The sequence below is a fragment of the Aspergillus sclerotioniger genome (genome assembly GCF_003184525.1).
Source record: "Aspergillus sclerotioniger CBS 115572 chromosome Unknown BO94scaffold_2, whole genome shotgun sequence".
Taxonomy (NCBI): domain Eukaryota; kingdom Fungi; phylum Ascomycota; class Eurotiomycetes; order Eurotiales; family Aspergillaceae; genus Aspergillus; species Aspergillus sclerotioniger.
The window spans coordinates 1889213-1909874 of NW_020290992.1; the positions used below are offsets into that span (position 1 = coordinate 1889213).

Consider the following 20662-nt stretch of genomic DNA (forward strand, 5'->3'; position numbering starts at 1 on the left):
GAAAGGAGAGAGTCTTCACAACAAGGGTGATTTCCTAACTGGCAGTGTCCGGGAAAGGCAATGATTGTCGGGTTCAAGTGATATAAAGGCATTACATCTTCCCCTCCTCTCTTCCCCCTCTCTTCAGTCTCGGCTAAACTTCCCTGTCAACCCCTCTAGGTATTACTCCGAAGATTCCGATAACTCCACGAGGCTCTCCCTTACTGCTCAGCCGATCTCACAGATTGCTCTATTCTCCTCTCACACGTCTTACAAGTCAAATCACTCATTGTTTCCATCTAACCTGTCGCTCCTACGCGAAATCCGCCATGGCCAAAACACTGAGTGATCTGAAGCGCAAAGACCTCCTCCAAAACAAGGGCTTCATCGAAGGAAGATGGTCCAATGCAGCTAGCGGAGAGACCTTTCACGTCGTGAACCCCGCCTCACTGGATGTCCTGGCCACACTGCCCGAGATGGGTGCCGAGGAACATGACGCAAGCCATTGTGGCTGCCGACAAAGCCCTAGCATCCTTTCGCACCACCACCGCACGACAACGAGCCCGCTGGCTGCGCAAATGGAACGATCTGGTCCTGGAAAATATCGACGACCTCGCTCTCATTGTGAGCTTGGAGAACGGCAAGGCTCTGCCGGAGGCGCGCGGGGAGGTAATGTATGGCGCATCCTTTCTGGAGTGGTTTGCTGCTGAAGCGGAACGGGCCCACGGCGAGGTCATCCCGGCCGCAAACCCCAACCAGCGCATTCTGACCGTCAAACAGCCCCTCGGGGTGGCCGCGCTGTTGACTCCGTGGAACTTTCCCATTGCCATGATCACTCGCAAGGCCGGCGCGGCCCTGGCGGCGGGGTGCACGACGGTTTGGAAGCCGGCCGGAGAGACTCCCTTGAGCTGTCTCGCTCTGGCGGTCTTAGCCCATGAGGCAGGACTCCCAGTAGGCTCCATCAACGTGGTCCTGACGCTGAACAAGGTCGCCGAGGTAGGACAGGCTTTATGCGAGATCAGCGTTGTGCGAAAGCTGAGCTTCACCGGCAGTACACGGATCGGGAAACTTCTCGCGCAGCAGTGTATCCAGACCCTGAAGAAGCTTTCTCTCGAACTCGAGGGCAATAGCCCGTTCATCGTGTTTGATGATGCTAAAATCGATCATGCGGTGGAAGCCCTGGTGATGGCCAAATTCCGCAACTCGGGGCAAACCTGCATCACAGCCAACCGGGTCTATGTCCAGAAGGGGATCTACAACCAATTCACCGAAGCGATGCTGAAACGAATGCAGACGCTGCAGGTCGGACCAGGAACCCAGGACGGCGTGACTATTGGCCCATTGACACACGAGCGTGCGATTGACAAGGCAATGCAGCATATCGAAGACGCCAAACGACACGGCGGCCAGGTTCTTATGGGGGGCGCTCCCCTCCCCGAACTGACCGGGTATTTCATGCAGCCAACGCTCATTCGAGATATGAAGCCTGAGATGATCACGACCCGGGAGGAAGTCTTTGCGCCCGTGCTGGGATTGTACCCGTTTGAGACGGAGGATGAAGTGATTGGACTAGCCAACGCCAGCAATGTCGGGCCGGGGGGCTTCCTCATGTCCGAGAATATCTCGCGTTGTGTCCGGGTCGCTGAAGCACTGGAGGTTGGCATGGTGGGGATTAATGTTGGCATGTTGATTGCCTGTGAGAGCCCTTTTGGAGGTGTCAAGGAGAGTGGCTACGGGCGAGAAGGTGGTAAGCAGGGGATTGAGGATTATCTAACAGTCAAGTCTATTCTCTTAGGTGTGAACCATTAGATAGCGATATCTATAAGACCAGCTTGACTGTGGTTGACATGCCTACGCCAGATTTCAACATTAGCTGAGCCTCGGATAGAAAAAGCCATATTTCCTTCTAGGTAAGTGGTACGTATCGAGCAGTAACCTCTGAATCAAACCTTTGTCATCGAACATTTGCTATTAGCAAGCTTGGCTATCCGCAAAAGGACTGTAAATATTGTCCCCGAGTTTCTACTCCAACCCTTATCTCTTATCTTCCATTCGCCTCCTACCCCCACATGAGATATGGAGCTGCTTGTCGGGGAAGAAGCGGACATCCGACGACGCTGTCTGGGGATCGATCATTCAGCATAAATACGCGGCGATCCGACCTGGAATGCATCAGGATTATCTCCAGTAAGGCCTTGGGATTGCAACAGGATCTTTCATTGCGAGTCTATAAGATGTGTATAATATGTCTAGTGTAATGTATGTTGATATATACGGACTGGTACAATATATGTTCATGGCATATGCAGCTTGAAGCAGACATGAAAAGTCAAAGACATATTCCGTACATATGGGGAACAATCTCTCTAGTTCATACGGTACTGAGATAAGAGATAGGTGGCAGACATGTGATTGGCTGGCTGTCATCTGTGTGTGGAGACCGCCCCTAACCGCTTCGAGACCCCGCCTCGGCTTCTCCAGGAACCGTTTTCTCCCCACCTGACTCATTGGTGGTCTTATCATAACATGGGCCCATCACTAAAAAGGCCAGCCTGCCCAATTGCCCCCCCCATGGATTCGCGTCAGCCTTTCCGAATCCTCGAGAAACATGTCCGTCGATCCCGCGGTGTTTACTCCCTGGTTCGGCCCGCAGAAGGCGGCGGCCTACTTCCGCTCTCTCCTCGCAGAGGACGTGTCAGAAACACAGGTGCTCAACACCAATCGGTATTTATTAGAATGTGTCCATAGAGAAGCCATTGCTCCCAAGATTTTCGCCGTATGGCTTTTTCTCGCCCACGCCAGATGTCCCAGCATCCTTCGGGACGCCCTGTGGGATGAGGCCTCACGTGGTGTGCGCCATGCCGGCATGAACGTGTTAAAATGTGCCATGAAATCAGAACACTGGCGGGAGAAAGGCTGGGAGGCAGTTGGAGGAGCGGTTGGTCTGAAGGAGGTTTTTGAGAAGCTCAGCATACAAGAGGTGAATACCCTGGCGAGAGCCATCGGCTCGTACTCCAGGACCAACGATCCTTCCAAAACGCGAGCCATAGATGAGCTTCTCCAGCTCTTGACCCCGAAGGTGTTCGAAGCCTCGTCCTCCCAGACCCGGCTTGACGGATCGCGACAGCTGCTACGCGTCGAAGACCTAATGCCGTTGTTCAACGTTGCCAGCGATGCCACCTTGATCGGAGTGTTTTCCACAGACCGATCTTACAACTTCATCGACCCCTTGGTACGACATTTGCTCCACTCCCACATGCCACTGCTGAGGGAAATTGCCGCCGGGCGCGCGCCAGTTGATCCTTCACTGAAGAAGCGTTTACTCGATACCCATCACTCTGCAATGCTTATATCATCTGAGCCTTATGAATCCAAAGCTCGAGGCAAACAGTTCGGCATACCGGCAATGGATTTCACTCAGGATATTATTGACAGAGCTTGCGGTGAGTCGAAAAATGACAGTGGGATATCTTGGTATACCCGGGTCCGCTGCATCGACATGACTCTGACTATCGCCCGGCGATTGAAAGTGCCGTTCAACGAGATTCTCGCATTTCTTGAGCGGGTGTTACCGACTCTGGAACATCCGGGACAGATGCTGTATGACTGGAAACCCCTTATTCTCAAGCTGATAGATTTCTGGGTTATGGCAACTTTCCCAGAGGCATATCTAATGTCAGTCTCGCATGTACCTGCTGCACGTCAGCGCGAGAAACTGCATCCGTCCATACCATCCGAGGCCCACAGAGGCCCCTTGGAGAAAATGCTCCGAACGGCTTTTAGCACAATGCCGAAGACAGAACTTACGGCTTGTCTTAATGCCCTGCTTCCCAGAACTGTTGCAAGGGCAAAACTTTCCTTGCTAAAAATTATATGCAAGCATCTGCGGGGCCTTGAGATCGACTTAGATCTGCCCGTGCCGTCTAAAAGCGAGGAACAGCTTTTGCCATGGAAGTCATCACTCCTCATGTCTTTTCCGGGGCAGGATGCAAGTTGGCTATTCGATCGCGCGGCACACTTATCCCCAACAAAAGGTTTGATCACGTCCATCAGGTTTGAGTGGCCGGTAGACGGAGGGGACTCCTCTTCTTTCCTGGAGACCATCGTGCGAGTACATTTTGAGTCTACGGAAAAGGGACAGACCGATGCTCATGATTCTGTGACACATCGATGTAAGTTGGCCTTCCTTTTATAGTCAGGAATAGTAACTGATTTGTGCGCAATGCAGTAATAGAAGACGTCAAACTCAGGGCCACGAAAGCCCGTGACCCGGGGGATCGGCTGGAGTGGGCAAAGCTTACAATCACCATCGCCAGATATAGCCAAAACGTCCGAGTTTTGCGAGACGTTGTCCATTGGGCATCGCGTTTTTTGAAGGATCCGGTAGGCCTATTGTCGGACTCGTCATGTACTCGTGGATTGCTAATACTGTATGTGTTTCCAGTTTGTCAGACCGCGGCTCGCAAAAAGAATTTACCAGACCGATGTCGCATCTGTCTTGTCCTGTGTGATGGCACCCACTCTAGAAGACCTTGCGGCGGATGTGGGCATTGCCGATGCGGTAATAAATCATCTGATGGAACAAGCGCTTCTAGCTCTGCAGGAGCCCTGGTACAAAGCCTATGAAGATCGCGAATTTAGCTCGTTACTTCGGCGGGTCGTTTCTAGCCGAATAGATGCGGTGAAGACCTTGTGTTGCCATGGCCTAGGAAGCGAAAACGATGTGGTGGAAACTTTGTTTAAGGGGCTGGTGCCGACACTTTTGAAATATGAGAGTGTGGGCATGACGGAAGGATATGAATCCCTTGTCTGGGGACGCTTGTCTGGTCCCCTCACAGACATTAATTGCCCACAGAACCCACGATGCGAGATCTTGAAGCTCATGGACTCGCTAGCACAGCAGCGAGATCGGCTTTGGGCCCAACAGCGTCTTTTACGAAACCCTCAAACCGCATCTTTCCCTGAGGGCTTACCTCGAGGCTTACCTCTTCAGTATTTGTTTCCTTCGGAGGAATGGACGATCGCGGTGATGAAGTGTCAACAGGCCAGCAGCTTCATCACGGCAAGAGTCACTAACATTGTCTTTTGCGATGCCAGTAACGCCTTACAGAAGATGGACCAGGAAGATCGAAACTCGACCCCCTTGGTGGACAGCCTAAAATTCGCTATCAGGGTCTATGTCGGCCATCGACCTGTAAAAGAACAGGGAGCAACAATGCTGGAAATCTGGAGGCACTACTCAGAAAGGATACCGTGTTCTGGAGGGCATATGGAGAGCATCAAGTATTACATGTGCTCTTTGCTGCGATCCAAAAGCCTGCATAGAATCGCGAGAATCATTGATTCACCCCAGCTGCCTTCTCTGGACATCTTTGACAGCATGTCACGCGGCTCATCAAGCGAATGGAATCCTCGCCCAAAGAACACATGCCGCTTGTCAGAAAATCTTCCAGAAGACACACTATTGCAGTACCGGTTCTTTGCCACCAAGGAGGAAGTATCCATAGCAGCCTTTGCGGGGGTGCTCCCTCGTCCGAAAGGGTGGGGAGCGCCTGAAAAGCCCAAAACACCCGATATTTGGAAAACCTGTTATATCCCTTCTACATATTATTGGGAGAACAAAGAAGCCCTCATGGCCTCTGCCCTCTTGTTTCTGGACAGTCTAACCCTCAATTCTGAACGCGTTCTATCGAAGGGATTTCCTGAGAATGCAGACATTCTTCGCTATCCGTCAGTGCACCTGGACTACGAGTTCCTGTCCTCCGTTGATAACCAGAGTCGGGCAGCGACGGCGGCTATTTCTGTCCTCGATGGCTTGGTGAGAGTCATACCACCCAGCCTCTTGTATAAGCTTTCACTGTCTTTCCTGGAATCTCTTCGGGGGCTGGAAAGCATGGCGCCAAATTATGCCCTGGTTCAACGGTGTGCTTTCGAAACAATGGCTCTTGTGCGACGGTCAGACAAGCCCGAACTGGCTGGGGTTCTAGGAATGAAAGCGCTGCAGCTATTTCCCGAAGCATCCTCATGGCACCGGATGGCGTTCCCTCCATCACTTGCTAAAGTTCTCAGCCGCGAAAGCGCAACGGGAATCTTACAAGAGTTCACTGCTTATGTCTTCAAGGAACTACGAAAGCAGAAGGAGCCCAGAAGCGGAAAGGATGCCTTGGTGAAAGCCGAAAAGCCAGGTATCAAGATTACCACCGTGAAGATGCTGGGCACTATGCTGGGAGAAAATAAATTTGGCGTGCCCCCTTCCTTTGCCATTGGCGCACTGAAGGACCTATTCGATGCCAGCAATCACATCGATGTGAGGGTGACAGTCTGCACGGCTTTACTTGATATCCTGCAAGACTACGACGACACTGACCAGGCCTACGAAACATTTATATCGCTCACACCTCACGCTGCTGGGCCCAGCGAAAAAAGCGGGTCTGGATCTTGGCTGCAATCAGAGAAGGCAAAACTGCCCCGAGTTGACCCTCAACGCCCCCTGCTCGACCTATTTACCAAAACATCCTACAGCAAACTCCCCGTAAAATATCGTGAACGGTATGTCAACGAGACCCTGCTACCTCTCGTTACAGAATCGACGAGACAACATAATCTTTGGATGCGTCGATTCCTCTTGCGGCTTGATTTAACGCCGGAAGAACGGTCGGTGACGGACTTTGGACCTTTCGCGCCAGATCTATTCCATACAGTGATGGACAGCTGGTCTGCATATCTCCCGCGGGAATTTCTCTTAAAGTATAGGTCATTCGCTCTATGCTACCTGGATTGTATAAAGCTCCGCAATATCAATGACAGATTGACTGCGCAGGATCGATCATGGCGGACGACCAACGGAGGTGACCACTGGAGAGAGTATTTCAAACGCGGCTGGGTAGTAACACCTTTCCGCCTCCTAATGAGATTGTTTCAAGACAGGGAAAGCCCGAAGGTAGCTGATGGCATAACTCGCGAAGCTATTGCGGACGAAATCGTCGCGTATGCGTCAATCATTCTCCAAAATCCATTCAGCCTCTTCGCTGGTCATGTCCTAGTATCCTTGGAGCGGTTTACAAATCTAGTCTCACAGCTAGGGGTCCACAACTCCGAGCGTAGAGCTGACGTCTTGCCGGTTGTGCAACAAATAACAGCAATCGCGGATGGACTACGAACCGAGGACTGGAACAATGATCCGGATCGCAGTCCTCCTATCCTCCCCACCAATGTCCAACTACAGACGTTGCTTCTGCCGTTCCCGCATCTCCACAAAGAATCGCCTTCGCGTTACACGACCTTTACTTCCAGCATTCTGGCCTTGGTCGAAGAATGTGCCGCCTCAGACGAGGATGTTCTACAGCAGGCTATGAGCCACGTGGCGAAGGAGGACGCGCGTCAATGTGCCCTTGGATTTGGTCAGGGTTACGGATCCAGTACAAATCCGCGGGTACAGTATCTGAGGGTATGGCTGGCGAAGGGCTTGGTGCTGAAATGGAAGATGACCCAGGACGAAGATGATCTGACCGTCCGAGAAATGATATCCAACTGGAAGCGCAGTTCGAACGAGTCAATACGGTCCATTGGTTGGTCCACATATCCCCGAGCGATGTGATTTCGTGGAATGTCAGATATCTACATACTTCAGGTACTTTAACGATATCACGGAATGCCCCTCATATGGCCTATGAGCCATGCGTATACTAAAAAGCCCCTTGAGATGCCATCTTTGGCTCAAAGTGGCAACCACGAAAACGTAAAAGTATAACAAATGCCCGAACGTGATAAAGTAGACACGAAATTTGGTGAGACGGGATCTCCATGGTGTCCGGCCGGGCGAATAGTAAAAAGCAATGTAGTTATGTCGCCACTCAAAGCCCCCAGACATAGAAGGATAACTGGCAAAAACAGCCCAGACGCAAGAATCGAACTTGCGACCTCACAATGGGAGAAACCTAATCGTGCGCTCTGCCAATTGAGCTAGTCCGGGTGCACGTTGTCTTAGTGCTCCCATTCTTGGCTTATACTGAGAGGTCCCAGTTCCCCGGGTTTATTTAAGAACCCAATTTTGCCCACCGTGACAACATACACAAACGATGGAATGATCTATTAGTTGAAACACACCTAGGTCTTTCTCTTGATACATGTGCAGCAGGTGCGCTAGACACGAGGCTGAAGTTGTGATCACGAGGGTAGACTCATCAAGGAAGGAGACTTCATGTCGTGGGCCAGTCAGTATACTCCTAGCCATTGATTAACCCATGCTTAAATGATGAAACGGGGAAGTTGTCTACATCAGATGAAGAGTTGGCTCATGGGGATCATGAAAAGAAAGTCAGATGCTCCTTGAATGGAAAAGCACGCTAAACTCCTTTCAGACAAGTCGGACCATCAATAGTCCTGTACTGTCAATTGGTGGCTCTCCTAGATAAGCTAAGCACTTTGCCCTCTTGTGTCTAGACGTTTGTGGCATCTTGAACATTGAAATCGCCTTTTTTTATAAAAAAAAAGGAATACTCTGCCGAGCTTGTTAAGTCCTCGAACCGATTCGACCATACTGAGGCTTCCGGTAGATCCTGCCTGAAAATATATATATTGTGTGCACCGCAGAGAGATGCCCATCCGTTGGCTGCAGTGGCTTCGAGCAACGCACTCCGAAGTTCTCCTCTACCTTTGGTGGCCATGCATGCATTACTCCTGTTCTCCTACATTCTCTTTCGCATACCACTCCCTCACCACCTCGTCCAGCTCCTTGCGCAACTCCCCCTTCTTCTGCGGCGGTGCAAATGACTCCACCAGCACTTCCACAACACGATCTCCATCCACCAGAGGAACCCCTCTGGAACGAGCATGCCTGAACAGCTGATCCTTTGTCAGATACTTTGTGTCCTCAGCTCCATGCAAAGGACCGCTTCTCAACTCCCTCCCCCGGCTAAGCAGCTTGATTTTATCAAAGGCCACCTGCACCCCAACCTCATATGCCCCATCCACGCAGGAAGGAATAGCCCTGGAATCCCCGATAGGACTCGCTCGAGTCTCAAACATGTCCCCGAGCACACCATTCTCTTCCACAGTACGCATGCAATACCCGAACTGGATTCCAGTATCCTTTCCGGCCCAGGACGTCTGGAGGATGCCACTGTCCAAAGCAAGAAGAGGTCGAGATGCCGAGGAAAAGTAATTGGTAACATCCTTCTCCAACTTCTCGCTGCATTGTAACAATATGCCGACGTCAATGTAATTCCTTTGCAGGGTGTCGAGGATTGCCGCCTGCTTCAAAGAGGGCACTTCTTGCACAAGAATACCGTACGCGGCTTGCATCTGCTCCACTGTTGCATGCCGCGCCCCTTTGACAGCTTGGTCCTTTAGCTTCAGACAGAGATGCTTGCGAAATAGCTCGCTTTCAAAAAACTCCAGCTCACGCAGTTCGAAAGGCCGCGTGTCATACCCACCTGCCGGGGTAGTCGGGTTGCTGGATGTGAGGAACAGGAAGGGCATATGGCCCTCGGCCAAAAGCCGGGGGACTAGCTCACTCGCCGTCAGGTGCGAGGCCAAGTCGGCGCCTAGAAAGATTGCAATTTGTAGAGATTTGACGGGAGGCTCTCCGACGAGGGCATCGGCGATGCGGGCTGCGTGGGCAGCGACGCGATCGATGGCGCTCACGTAGAAGTGCGTGCCCCGGGTCAGCGAGCCCATGGTGTACAGCCCCGGTGCCGATGCACGGAGAGTGTCAAAGGAGACATCCACGCCGCCCATGGGATGAGGAGTAAACAATCCCTTTCGGACCGCGGATTGGATCAGTGGCGAGGGGATGCGATCGAGGTCGCTTTCTTGACCCGTGGCCTCGATAACATATGGTGCTTCAATCATCCCGGTCGTTGTCTGGGCCACAAAGATACCCTCTTCCTCGTCCCAGTGGATGGCTTCTCCTGCTACCACACTGAGTTGGGAAGTTTGCAGAAGGTCTAGGATCTTCTGGGCATTTTGCACCGGCATCCCGTGGCGATATCGCATCCACGGACTGAGGAATTTGGCCATGAATAGTTTTTGGCTTTCCAGTGAAAGACACCGCCAGTAACGCTCGATGACTGGAGCTGTGTGGCGGAGGACCGTTTGCCAGTGGGCATTTCCTGCCTTTGCTGCGTGCAGATCTGCTTGCAGCTCTGCCAGCGGGGAGGCGTGTTTCTGTAGCCAGGTCCAATCTCCGTGGTTCACGCCGTCAATCTCGTCCATCAGTCTGGTGGTGAGCCTGACGAGGGCATCCGCTGGGTTTGATTCAATGTCCCGGGCTAGCGTGTGAAGGGTGTAACGACGCGGGTAGGGTTCCGGATCGCCCTGGACTTTGGGAAGGCGACCACTGCGCGACATAAAGGTCATCGAGCCCTGATGGCCATTCTTGGAGAGAAAGAGCGCCGCGTCAACAGCGGAGAGTCTTGACCCGATGATGAGGACCGAGGCATCAGTAGGGATGGCCGTCAGTTGAGACGTTGGCCATGGGCTGGGAAAGAAACCCGGTCGATCAATCAGGTGCGTGTTGAGGGTTGAGGTAAAGTTTCCCAGGGCCAGTATGACAGACCGTGCAGGGAGATTGTTTCCTCCACCGAAAGTCAAGGTAAAGGTGCCGTTGTCATGACGGTCGATGTCGGATACTTCGTCTTGGATAATGGAGATGCTCAGACCCAGTTTCTGGGCTTCCGAGAGAATCTGCGACCACATCGCCTCGAGATACTCTCCGTAGCTGCTTCGAGACGGAAAGGGCCCACTCTCGAGCTCGTCTCTCCACCTGGTGAAATGCTTTGGGTCGTTGTAAGATAGCCCCATCGTGTCGGTGTGCATGTTTATGATGGTACCTGTGCACGCTGGAGAGTATGCCAGTCCCGGTCCAGGAGGCGAGCTTTTCTCAACCACGATGATGGGTGGGATTCTCTTGCCATCCTTAGCATGGTCGATCAACCGGAGAAGTACAGCGATGCCACTGGCGCCAGCCCCTACAATGACAATACTTTCCGTAGGGGAGTCAGACACGGATGATAAAGATGAGCCCATTGTGGAATGTCAAGAACGAGTGCTTGTTGAGTGACAGAGTAAGGGAATAAATCCAGTGCCCTCGTACAGAAAGTATTTAAGCCCTCAGTCTACGCCTACAGATTTATGAGCAGCCAATCATTCACTCAAAACGTGTTGCCCAAATAGGATAGATTTAGGAAAGCTATTATTAGACTCTGGTGCACATCCGTCCAGAACCATCCTCGACTCGTTCTTCAAACTCCAAATTGCTCTATATTCACGAAATGGAGCAGATCGCAAAGGTCAAGATCCTGTCGTCCGAAGTACCATACGATAGGCAGCTGCTTGCCATCATCAGCACCCATGTAACGCGAAGCGCCCCCCATCAACTCCGCCGCCTGTCTACATTGCCAAGAGGTAAGCTGAGGTGATCACACCTAGCTGTTTGCCGTGGAAATGCCATGAATATACCGGACAAACACTCCCGGGTATTGTCCTGCATTTACTCGTGATGGGGGTATATGGGGCAGAGGACTCGTACTCGTTTCGGATGCAGCAAATGATGTTGACGAAGGTGAGGTGATCAGCACCCACAACCTTTCTTACGAAATCTATTCTCATAATGGCGATGACGAAAAATGAAATCCCCACTGGCGAGTGGTGGACTTTCGAAAGTCGACTCCGTATACATCATAGGCCAGGTGACAATGTAACCCTCCATGGTCTGATCTCGGACGTGCCTAGGGTCGAATGCAGGGGATGACATCCATCGCGTGTTTGCATGCAGTTGCCATACATACCCAAGGATAGTCCTACGTGTGTAGCACGGGGACAACGACTCACGGCGTTGGATTGGCTCATATGGCCATCGTCAGTGCTACACATTGACGCTGACATGCGGGCTGCGCTGATCTTCAAAGAGCGCAATGAAAGTGGCAGCAAAGAAATGAGGAAGATGTCGAGAAAACGTCTGTCAGCGGCTGCATCCAACATCCATCTATTGAACAATAAGAAGCTCAGTAGAGTTCATATCGTGTCTTCGCTAATCCATAGAACGATCTCCTGTCGTTCTCCTCTTTTTCCTTTGCCAATGAACTGCATAAGAGTTATTTAGCCGGCCACTATGTCGACATATACCTTCTAGATGGACGATTATACTTGGTGGTCTGAGCAGAATTCCCCCGACGGCCCGTAAGGCTTTCTCCACACAACAAAGTTGGAGGGGCAGTATTGGCACAGCCCAATATGAGGGCCCCATCTCAGTGCGTTCAATCCTGCAGACTTATTTTTCTTGGCTAGTACAGCTTTGGAAAAAACAGAAGAACACAAAGCGTTATTAGGCTGAAATTTCGGTCTAGAACCAGCGCAGATCCTGCCTGCTCATGGAACTCCGAACCAACAGGATTTCGCCTCCCGGTCACATCAAGGTCGATCAGGGCTGCAGGGCCTGTGTAGGCCCAGTCATTTGCTCGCCTGGTGGTTGACTAGTGTGCCTTGTGATTAGCGCGGCCATGGTTGGAGGGCCCCATTGGGAGTGGTGTAGCTTGTAGCTATTATAAGTAGCGCTTGAGAACTGGTTGGTGTAGTAGATGTATACTATAATAGACATGGTCTTAATATCCAGAAGTGGGTGGGCGATTGTGGGGAATGCTCAAGGAACTCCTATCGTAGTGTTTCTGCCTCTTCGATTCTGCAAGACTGGTGAAAACGCGATTGCCAATTTTAGATTTAGTGTATATGAGGGGGCTGCGGGGATGCCGCCGATCGAAGGGTTAGCTGGACTGGACTGGACTGGACTGGACTGGCTGTACTAGTGCTGAGTACCTTGGACAAGTTGCTGCCTAGTCAGGCACGCCATTAAATCCTCCATTCGCGAATGGTGGTAAAGCTAAGTAAGGACCCCGTGTCGGACGTATTAGCGATGATTGGTCTTGTTCTTCCGCCTCCCGTCTCCTTCCCCTCATGCACATTGGGGAAAGCCGCCCCACCGATGAGGGGAAGAGAGATCCATGATCGGGGAGAGTCAGTCGCGATGCAGATCATGCAGGGCAGCCTTCTCCGCATCGGTCCGGAATGGCCGTCGTAGTCACGGAGTCCCCGCGACTTGGCGGCCGGGGGTCGGATCCTTTGGGATCCTTCAAGACGATTCATTTGAGGAATTGGATGCGAAGAAAGGTGGCAACATGGCAGAAACCTGGGAATTATGTGGACTTGTGCTGGTGTTTCTAGTCTGTTCTTGATAATATCCAACATGCAGATACAGCCCTCCTTTCCGTCCCACACAAACGGCATGCCAAGACACAACCATAACCAATGACAATCACACCTTGACTTGAATCCGCCGCCCGACCTTGGCGGTGCGCGCGGCCAGCAGCACCAGGGCCCCCAGCAGGATGGACACGCCCGCCCACATCTGCGCTCCGATGTAACCATGCGCCTTGGCAACAAGGGCACCCCCCAATGGCGGGCCTGTCAGACATGCGAAACTCACGATGGTGAACCCCATGCCGATCCGCGTTCCAGCCCTACTCAGGTCCGTAATCAAGCTCGACAGCGTCGGTGGCCACATGCCTTGGAGCCCGTTGGCGCAGAACCCGTACAACACCGCGAACACGTACAGCCCCGCCGACGAATCGACCGCCGCCCAACAGAGCATCAGCACCCCGGCGGCGACCCCCAGCGGGATGATGGTGTTGAGCGGGCCCAGATGGAAGGACGCCAAGTATGCGGGGATCAACCGACCCACGACGGCCGCGCCATTCAACACAATGATGAGGTTTGTGGACTCGGAGTAGCTGAGCCCAATGACCGACCGTCCGAATGCTCCCAGGTAGTACACGGCGAAATACATGCCCCAAAAGTTAAGCCAGATCCCGACGATGAAGAGAGTGTATAGGGGGTCGCGGAAGGCCGCCAGGTCCACGAGCGGGCCGGACTTGCGAGGCGGGAGTCGCGTCTGGAGGAGAGCCATGGACGGCAAACTGGTGGCCAGCATGACAAAGCCCACCACGCGCATCGTCCATCCAAACCCGAGGCTCGGGAGAAGACCTTTCACGAGGCCGGGGAACAGCATGCCTCCGGTGCCGCTGCCGACCAGGGCAAACGCCACTGCGAAGACGCGTCGTTGGTCAAAGTACGTGGCCACGAGGCCCATGGTTGGGCAGAACTGCAAGCCACTCCCTAGTCCCGTGCAGAGTCCCTGCGCGAGGAAGACCTGCCAATAGCGGCTGGAGAGCGAGGTCATGAAGACTCCTACCACCTGCAGGACCACGCCGGCGCAGAACACGGGGCGGAACAGGCCGGCGTCCAACGCGCGCCCGGAAAATGTGCCGACGAAGAAGATGAGGAAAATCTGGATGGACCCCACCCACGAGATGGCCGACTCGGATACCCCCAGATGGTTCTGGTAGTAGGATTGAAAGACGCCGAAGCTGGCCAGATAGCCCCAGGTGTTGAAACACACCAGGTGGCCCATGACCGATTGCATCCATGCCTTCCGTCCCCCATCCGGTGGTGGTTTGATCGTGGAAGCGGGGGAAGCAATGTCAGCCGGGGAGAAGTCATCTCTGCTGGTTTTGGTCATGGTGAATTTTGTAAGAGACCTGATGTGGCCGGTTTCGAGAGGGGCAAAGACGGTGAAATGTGACCCGATGGCTTTGGGGCGCTATTTCAACTTGCCAGTGGGGTCTCGTGGGCTCTACCACCGAGCCTATGCACTGTATTGTCGTAGAGAGACCACGTCTTACGTCTTCCCGCTTTGGACTATACGTGCTGTGGCCTTTCGCCCGAGAAAGTAAGCCCGAGGAAGTGTCCCTAGACGCATGCACAAGGCTATAGTGCAGAAGCTAGACTAGCCTAGCATGTGTGCTGAGAGGCTGCGATGATGCTATGAATAAACATCTTGATTGTGGGAAATTCCGCGGCGCTTACCTGAGCCCTCGGGGTTACCTAGCTCTTCTAACTAGCATGGATTGTCGTGGCAACGTATTTGCCAGGTGCACGGAGCCAAAGCTATCCCTGTGGTTATTGTTGGACCTTTCTCTGATCCCGCTTGAGCTACCTCCCTTGGTCTAGTCATTCGACTTGGGACCTCGCCAGACACCGTAGCCATAGTGAGGCAGACAGTATAGTTCACCAAAGCGCAAGGTTGCCTCATGGCAGATTGTCACTGGCAATTCCGTTATTGTTGGACATCGGGCCTAATAGTAGCGTGGTCAGACTACGGGTTGGTAGTATATATATCGCTGTTTTGGCAAGGATTCGCAAGGAAAGCTCTCACCTACGTGGGAACATGAGCGGAGCACATGATTTTAACATAAAATATTGTACTTCTAATACTACTCAATAAATCCAATGACTTAAAAGGACAAGCTTTATAATAGATTTAAGGTGGAACGATCTAAGAGTATCTCAAGCCCCCAGAAGACTATCTTCCAAAGATACCCCTAAGATGTAGAGATGTAAAGGTGCGTAAATTAAGAATGTCCATCAATATTTTTTTTTTTCAGAAGTGGCGCTGAACATGTCAAACCTCTCTTGGCTGGATTACCCCCAACAAAATGATCGGTGCCGTGACCTTATTGTCAAATTAGTCCAACTGGCCCACATCACAATCGTTACCGTTGTCGGTTCAAATGGATGATTCGAGATCTCCATATTCCATTCTCTTGATGTCATTCCAGTCTCAATCGTGATGTCCCATGTGTCATACAAGGGGTGCTATATGCAAGTCATGAAGCAGATATCCTGCTCCAACCATTTGTGACACGTGATACAAACGATCGTTTATATCAATACGATTTTCTGTCCGTCTATCTAGGACCTGGGAACGATCATAACATTCTCCCCATGAACTCGCACAGATGTCGAAAGGTGTGGTTGTACATTGAGCTTGAGGTTAGACACTACTAAATGCTGACAGAGAAAAGGGTTGGTCCGTCTTCGGGAAAGGCGACGACACGATACTACGATAGTACAGGATTGAGGTTCGACAAGATTGTGAGATTTGACGATGGACAATCCCTGAACTAAAATCGGAATGTCTACTATAGAATGTATCCTTCCCAATGTGTCAATAAATGTCCCACCAGAATTGTAGCATATGTCTATACCGTTAAAACCAAGACACTATGCTACAAGGTTTCGGTTCCCATAGGTTTATGAGCAGCATACAAATATCTTCCTGTTCTTTACGATGCGAAGCAAAAAGCACAAAGGATTTCCCGACAACGGCTTTGTTCCAAACGATTCAGAATTCGACTATCGAAGGAAAGAGCCGGGTTCCTCAGTTGACTAATATTAGGCAACATTAGAACTTAACCATGATAATCAACGGCCCAAGTCAGTCCATATTCAAAGGTCGTATGAGCGACGAAGTAATCAACATACAACCACACATCTACATCGTCATTTTCTGGATATAAGTAGCCACATCATAACCTGCTAGCCCATCCATCCACCAACAACATCGCACTCTCCAACCCATTAATCTCCTAAGCTATCTCAAGCCCTCTCGTGCAAGCTCTTTGACAATGAATCCCCTTTTTACCACCATCGCGGCTCTCGTTGCCACAGCCAATGCCTTGATTGCACTGCAACCCCCGGACACCAGGCTTCCACCCCAAGCAGGCCTCGAGATCAACCTCAGTCAACCGTACACACTCACCTGGAAGTACGTCCCTCCCACCAAAGTAATAGCCATCTACCATGGTACTGACCAGAAAAGCCATGACAACACCGAGACCGGAAACCTCTGCATCGACCTGGTGACCTACGTGAACTTCTGCCCCGAATCAGCCCGTATCGTCATAAATACCCCGATCGTAAACGACCAATACACCCTTACCCTCAGCGACATCCAGAGTAAGATGTTGACTGCCCAGACCCAAAACGGATGTCCTAATCAGCCCCAGAATCGGCCTATTGATAGGGGGTATGCTCTTGCTTCGGAATATTTTGAACCGAGAATACGGGGCTGACGGTGATTTAGTACTTACGACCTCTACTATAACCATTGCCCGACCAATCAACCAGATAGTGAAATGGGTATTAGTCAGGGATTTCAGCTTACCTGGTGAGCGGCTGTCACCTTTATCTCGCTCCCTTCTTCAGAGGGTAGATGTTGGAAGAGAGGGATCTTTGGCTTCGATGGGATTGAGGGGTCCGGAGTAGTCAGCTCGCTCTTCTACACCCTGGTTGGAGTCACTATTTCACCAGCTAGTGAATTCCTGGTTTTTAATTAGGTAGTGTGGTTAGAAAGGATACTCAGTCCTTGGTCAATGAATGGGGCTTTATATCCGTTGATTTCTTGATAAAGTTCGGTCATTGTTCAAGCACATTGAAGTACCACTCAGCAAACACCAAATGGAACTTCAGTACTGCCAGCCCGATTCCACACTCCGTACTTCGCTCCCTGCCCTAAACCTCGCTTCGCAAAGGCCTTCCAGATCTCGCAATGATTGGAGCCTTTCGTGAGTACCGTATCAGCGTCTATGATGGCGTCACGCGCTTGTATAAAGTTTGGATTACATGGTTGTCTAAAGTCGATTATATAACTCAGCAAATTTAATCAAGGCATTGCTAAAAGTATAGTACTTACAATGCCATCGCATCAACTATCAATTTCATGGTTAGATACTTCCCATCCGTAGGAACACCAGCACTCTGGAATATAGGCTTCGCGCCGTCGTTCATCCCATACTTATCAACCAAGTTCCACAGCACCTCGTACAACATCGTCGCCCAGACGGTACCAATCTTGTGTACAAGTCGCAAGCCATTGACGCTTGTATATGTCAGAGGATTTGTGGTCAGCGATGTGGAGTAGGGGTAGTCGCGAATGCCGGCCTGTTTATTTGAGGCCCACGGGCTCATTGTATAGTCCGTTAAGCGGGTATCATTGGGCTTCAGGCGCAGAGCGGTGGCCATGAAGTCGCCCCAGCCTTCGCCCATCCCCCCGGGCTCGAGGCCGGTCAGGCATTTGGTATTGGCGGGGCCACCGGTTAGGCGATTGGATACTGTAATTGATATTATTAGTCTGAGTATTCGGAAGTTGGGTAAGGAGAACGAAGGGGGCGTACGGCCGTGGGTGTACTCATGGATAATTAAGCCGAAGTCGAACGCTCCATCGCGTTTAGGGATCGACCAGGTCCAGATCTGCATGCGCATGCGACCGGGCTGTCCATCCGGGGGAGTGGCGAAGCTGGCGCCGTTGATGCCTTGGCCATCCTGGACATCCAGAACCACATAGTCGTGTCCGATCCCGCCTTTGCCGTTGTTGTTCCATTGGAAGTTGCCTGCTTTCTCGGTGAACCCCAGGGTATAAAGTAGGTCGTGGTAGGTGTTGGCGGTGTAGAATAACTGGACGATCGAAGCATTGATGTATGACGTAGGAGGGGACATGGATGGAGAATATGGGTATTCGAACTGGTCGTCTGGGCTGTTAGGGCGAAAATTGTTCATATATGGCTCGTGGCCGGTGGGATTGGATTGCGCAATAGCATTGTTGCCGTGTGTGGTGGTGTAGTTGGTGGTTCCGTCGCTGATCCAGGTGAAGGGCGAGGAATATAAATCCCAGGGGTCATGGATGATGGTGCGACGGCCCTCGGTTGGATCGCTAAGGCCCCATTTGCTATATTGACCCCTCATTAGCTATTGTTTGCATGATCCACGGGTTCTTACTATTTGCTTACTAGATTTCATAGCTAGCGTCAGCGACGTAGTCAACAACACCGTGGATGTGGTCGCTGTTGTTCGCGTCCACATATGTTAAGAGCCAATTCCTACCGATATCCGTCTCTACTCTCCAGGTAAGGGCAAGGCTTCCGTCGGACTTGATAAAATAGACTAGCTTTGCGGTTGGGTCAGAGACCACTCCGGATGTGCCCCGGAATTTATAAAGGTTTTTCTCTGTGATCAGATCGGCCGATACTCGTCCCACGCCGATGGAGAGCTTCAGGTTGTTTGAGGCACTTTTAATAGCTGCCACTGGATCAGAGACGTCCTGTTGTATCGCCGGGTTGGCTTCGGGGGGGCTTTTCGTATAGAAGGAATTGCCGTAGGAAAAGATGTGTCCATCTTTCCGGACCTACTTATATATTAGATACGTATGGTATAGAGAAGGAAGTATACCCACGTTAACATTGAAGTCAGCATTGTCAATATCGATGCCATGAATGGTCTGGCGGAAGTTGATATGGGCCACGCCGTTATCACCAACGTAGTCATCCTCTACAATACGGAAGGTGGCATTCGGAAAAATGCTTTGGACAAGATGCGTCGCGGTTTCGATGTAGATCTGGTCTCCATAATTGATGGATGTGCTCGCAGTCGCTAACTGACTGGAGTTTACATACTCTGCCCTTGCCGTCAACCGGAACGGGTTTAAATTGACAATGCGATGGTTCGAGCCGCTTGTACTTTGGGAGGAATGAGAAAATGTGGCCAAAGTAAGAACAATAGCACCGATGAGGAGCTTCTGCATCATAACGAATCACCGAAATGATTGTGAAATGGAAGAAAAAGGAGAAACCAGTGCTTTTTCTGATACTATGTCTTCACCCGAGTCGGCGTTTATTTTCTCCTATTTATATGAGACTCCTATAAGGGGGTTATAGGTCCATGGCGTCATCGTATTAACCTCGTGATACAGCATCTCTCAAAGAATTAAGGTTTTGGAATGTAGACCATCCTTCTTGTAACGACTGAGAAGATCATGCGGATCTCAGTTTTCATATACAAGGATACAACCTTGGAAGTAATGTAACCCGCTCGTGGGTGTGCGTACAACATGTAATGCTTCATTGGACACTACGAACAGCAGGGAGGTGAATATCAAATCAGAGGATGGGGGAGGACCCCTGACATGTGGATTGATTTTATGCAACTCTTCCAGGTGGTTGTCAGTTTGATGATCATCTGCCCAGTTGCAATGTTTGAAATTACGTCTTTTTTGATTGCTTCGGGAAAGTGGCTTCCCGCGACGGCTACCACCCAGACCAGTTAAAACACGGGTCGTGGTTAAAGTGGTTTCCATGCAGCCAATCAGGAGTATATTCAACGTTGTGCAAATAAAGCTGCCCGCAATTAGTTTTCTGCAGTAATCCTGCTTACCCACATTATCGTGGGGAAGTCATGGGAGAGGCAAAGTGGATGTTATTCTACTAATCGTTGTATTCGCCTGGGACTAATACTGTGTATGAACCATATCAAAGTTTGGCTGAGTTAACTATCTACTTCGCAAGTATGAATTGATTCGCTCTGACAACTGGAAATCTGCCAATCCTTTTCAGGAAATGTATGGGTGACTCGTTACTTGTCATTGGAAGATATCTGCTGTCGCCCTCCCGGGGAAGGTTGCACAATATCCACAGTTTAGTACTACAACGGGTCAGCTTAGCAGGTGACAAGATGTTTATCTATTAATGGAGATTGAATGTTTCGCTCGGGTGACTAAAGCAGGGAACACCTTTCCAGGTAGATAGTCTAGATAAGATTCACGCAGAATTCAAGGACTCACACAGAAGGAAGCTACATGCGTATTATTACCACTAGGGTTAATGCTAAATACGATAAACTAGGGTTTATTAGGGTTTATTAGGGTTTTATTAGGGTTTTTATTAGGGTTTATTAGGGTTTATTAGGGTTTATTAGGGTTTTAGGGTTTATTAGGGTTTATTAGGGTTTATTAGGGTTT

At 51.0% G+C, this 20662-nt stretch overlaps 6 protein-coding genes and 1 non-coding gene across 7 annotated transcripts; 3 read left to right on the plus strand and 4 right to left on the minus strand.

The window, feature by feature from the left end:
* The first annotated feature begins 138 nt into the window (after window positions 1–138).
* BO94DRAFT_530784 (NAD-dependent succinate-semialdehyde dehydrogenase) lies at window positions 139–1928 on the plus strand. The gene has a single exon (XM_025610749.1). The coding sequence runs from the start codon at window positions 472–474 to the stop codon at window positions 1786–1788; it is 1317 nt and encodes a 438-aa protein (XP_025472865.1). The 5' UTR covers window positions 139–471; the 3' UTR covers window positions 1789–1928.
* Window positions 1929–2559: 631 nt separating this feature from the next.
* BO94DRAFT_483163 (uncharacterized protein) lies at window positions 2560–7637 on the plus strand. The gene is made up of 3 exons (XM_025608912.1): window positions 2560–4151; window positions 4208–4362; window positions 4424–7637. The coding sequence occupies exons 1-3, from the start codon at window positions 2588–2590 to the stop codon at window positions 7574–7576; spliced, it is 4872 nt and encodes a 1623-aa protein (XP_025472866.1). The 5' UTR covers window positions 2560–2587; the 3' UTR covers window positions 7577–7637.
* Window positions 7638–7871: 234 nt separating this feature from the next.
* BO94DRAFT_t44 lies at window positions 7872–7951 on the minus strand. The gene has a single exon. It is a non-coding gene; the product is annotated as a tRNA-Pro (tRNA).
* A 235-nt stretch (window positions 7952–8186) lies between these two features.
* On the minus strand, window positions 8187–11027 carry BO94DRAFT_530785 (FAD/NAD(P)-binding protein). The gene has a single exon (XM_025610750.1). The coding sequence runs from the start codon at window positions 11005–11007 to the stop codon at window positions 8653–8655; it is 2355 nt and encodes a 784-aa protein (XP_025472867.1). The 5' UTR covers window positions 11008–11027; the 3' UTR covers window positions 8187–8652.
* A 2003-nt stretch (window positions 11028–13030) lies between these two features.
* BO94DRAFT_144178 (monocarboxylate permease) lies at window positions 13031–14918 on the minus strand. The gene has a single exon (XM_025605744.1). The coding sequence runs from the start codon at window positions 14549–14551 to the stop codon at window positions 13289–13291; it is 1263 nt and encodes a 420-aa protein (XP_025472868.1). The 5' UTR covers window positions 14552–14918; the 3' UTR covers window positions 13031–13288.
* Window positions 14919–16499: 1581 nt separating this feature from the next.
* Window positions 16500–16946, plus strand: BO94DRAFT_581239 (uncharacterized protein; the record flags this gene model as incomplete). Its single annotated transcript, XM_025615389.1, has 2 exons — window positions 16500–16639; window positions 16694–16946. The coding sequence occupies 2 exons, from the start codon at window positions 16500–16502 to the stop codon at window positions 16944–16946; spliced, it is 393 nt and encodes a 130-aa protein (XP_025472869.1).
* A 371-nt stretch (window positions 16947–17317) lies between these two features.
* BO94DRAFT_601345 (extracellular metalloproteinase) lies at window positions 17318–19453 on the minus strand (the record flags this gene model as incomplete). Its single annotated transcript, XM_025616385.1, has 5 exons — window positions 17318–17504; window positions 17567–17984; window positions 18048–18598; window positions 18660–19054; window positions 19103–19453. The coding sequence occupies 5 exons, from the start codon at window positions 19451–19453 to the stop codon at window positions 17318–17320; spliced, it is 1902 nt and encodes a 633-aa protein (XP_025472870.1).
* Between the last annotated feature and the right edge of the window lie 1209 nt (window positions 19454–20662).

Coding starts and splice junctions, on each gene's coding strand:
- BO94DRAFT_144178 (XM_025605744.1), bottom strand. CDS start 14,551: ATGACCAAAACCAGCAGAGATGACTTCTCCCCGGCTGACATTGCTTCC.
- BO94DRAFT_530784 (XM_025610749.1), top strand. CDS start 472: ATGACGCAAGCCATTGTGGCTGCCGACAAAGCCCTAGCATCCTTTCGC.
- BO94DRAFT_483163 (XM_025608912.1), top strand. CDS start 2,588: ATGTCCGTCGATCCCGCGGTGTTTACTCCCTGGTTCGGCCCGCAGAAG. Junction 4,152..4,207: donor TGATTCTGTGACACATCGAT/GTAAGTTGGCCT, acceptor TGCGCAATGCAG/TAATAGAAGACGTCAAACTC. Junction 4,363..4,423: donor CGCGTTTTTTGAAGGATCCG/GTAGGCCTATTG, acceptor ATGTGTTTCCAG/TTTGTCAGACCGCGGCTCGC.
- BO94DRAFT_530785 (XM_025610750.1), bottom strand. CDS start 11,007: ATGGGCTCATCTTTATCATCCGTGTCTGACTCCCCTACGGAAAGTATT.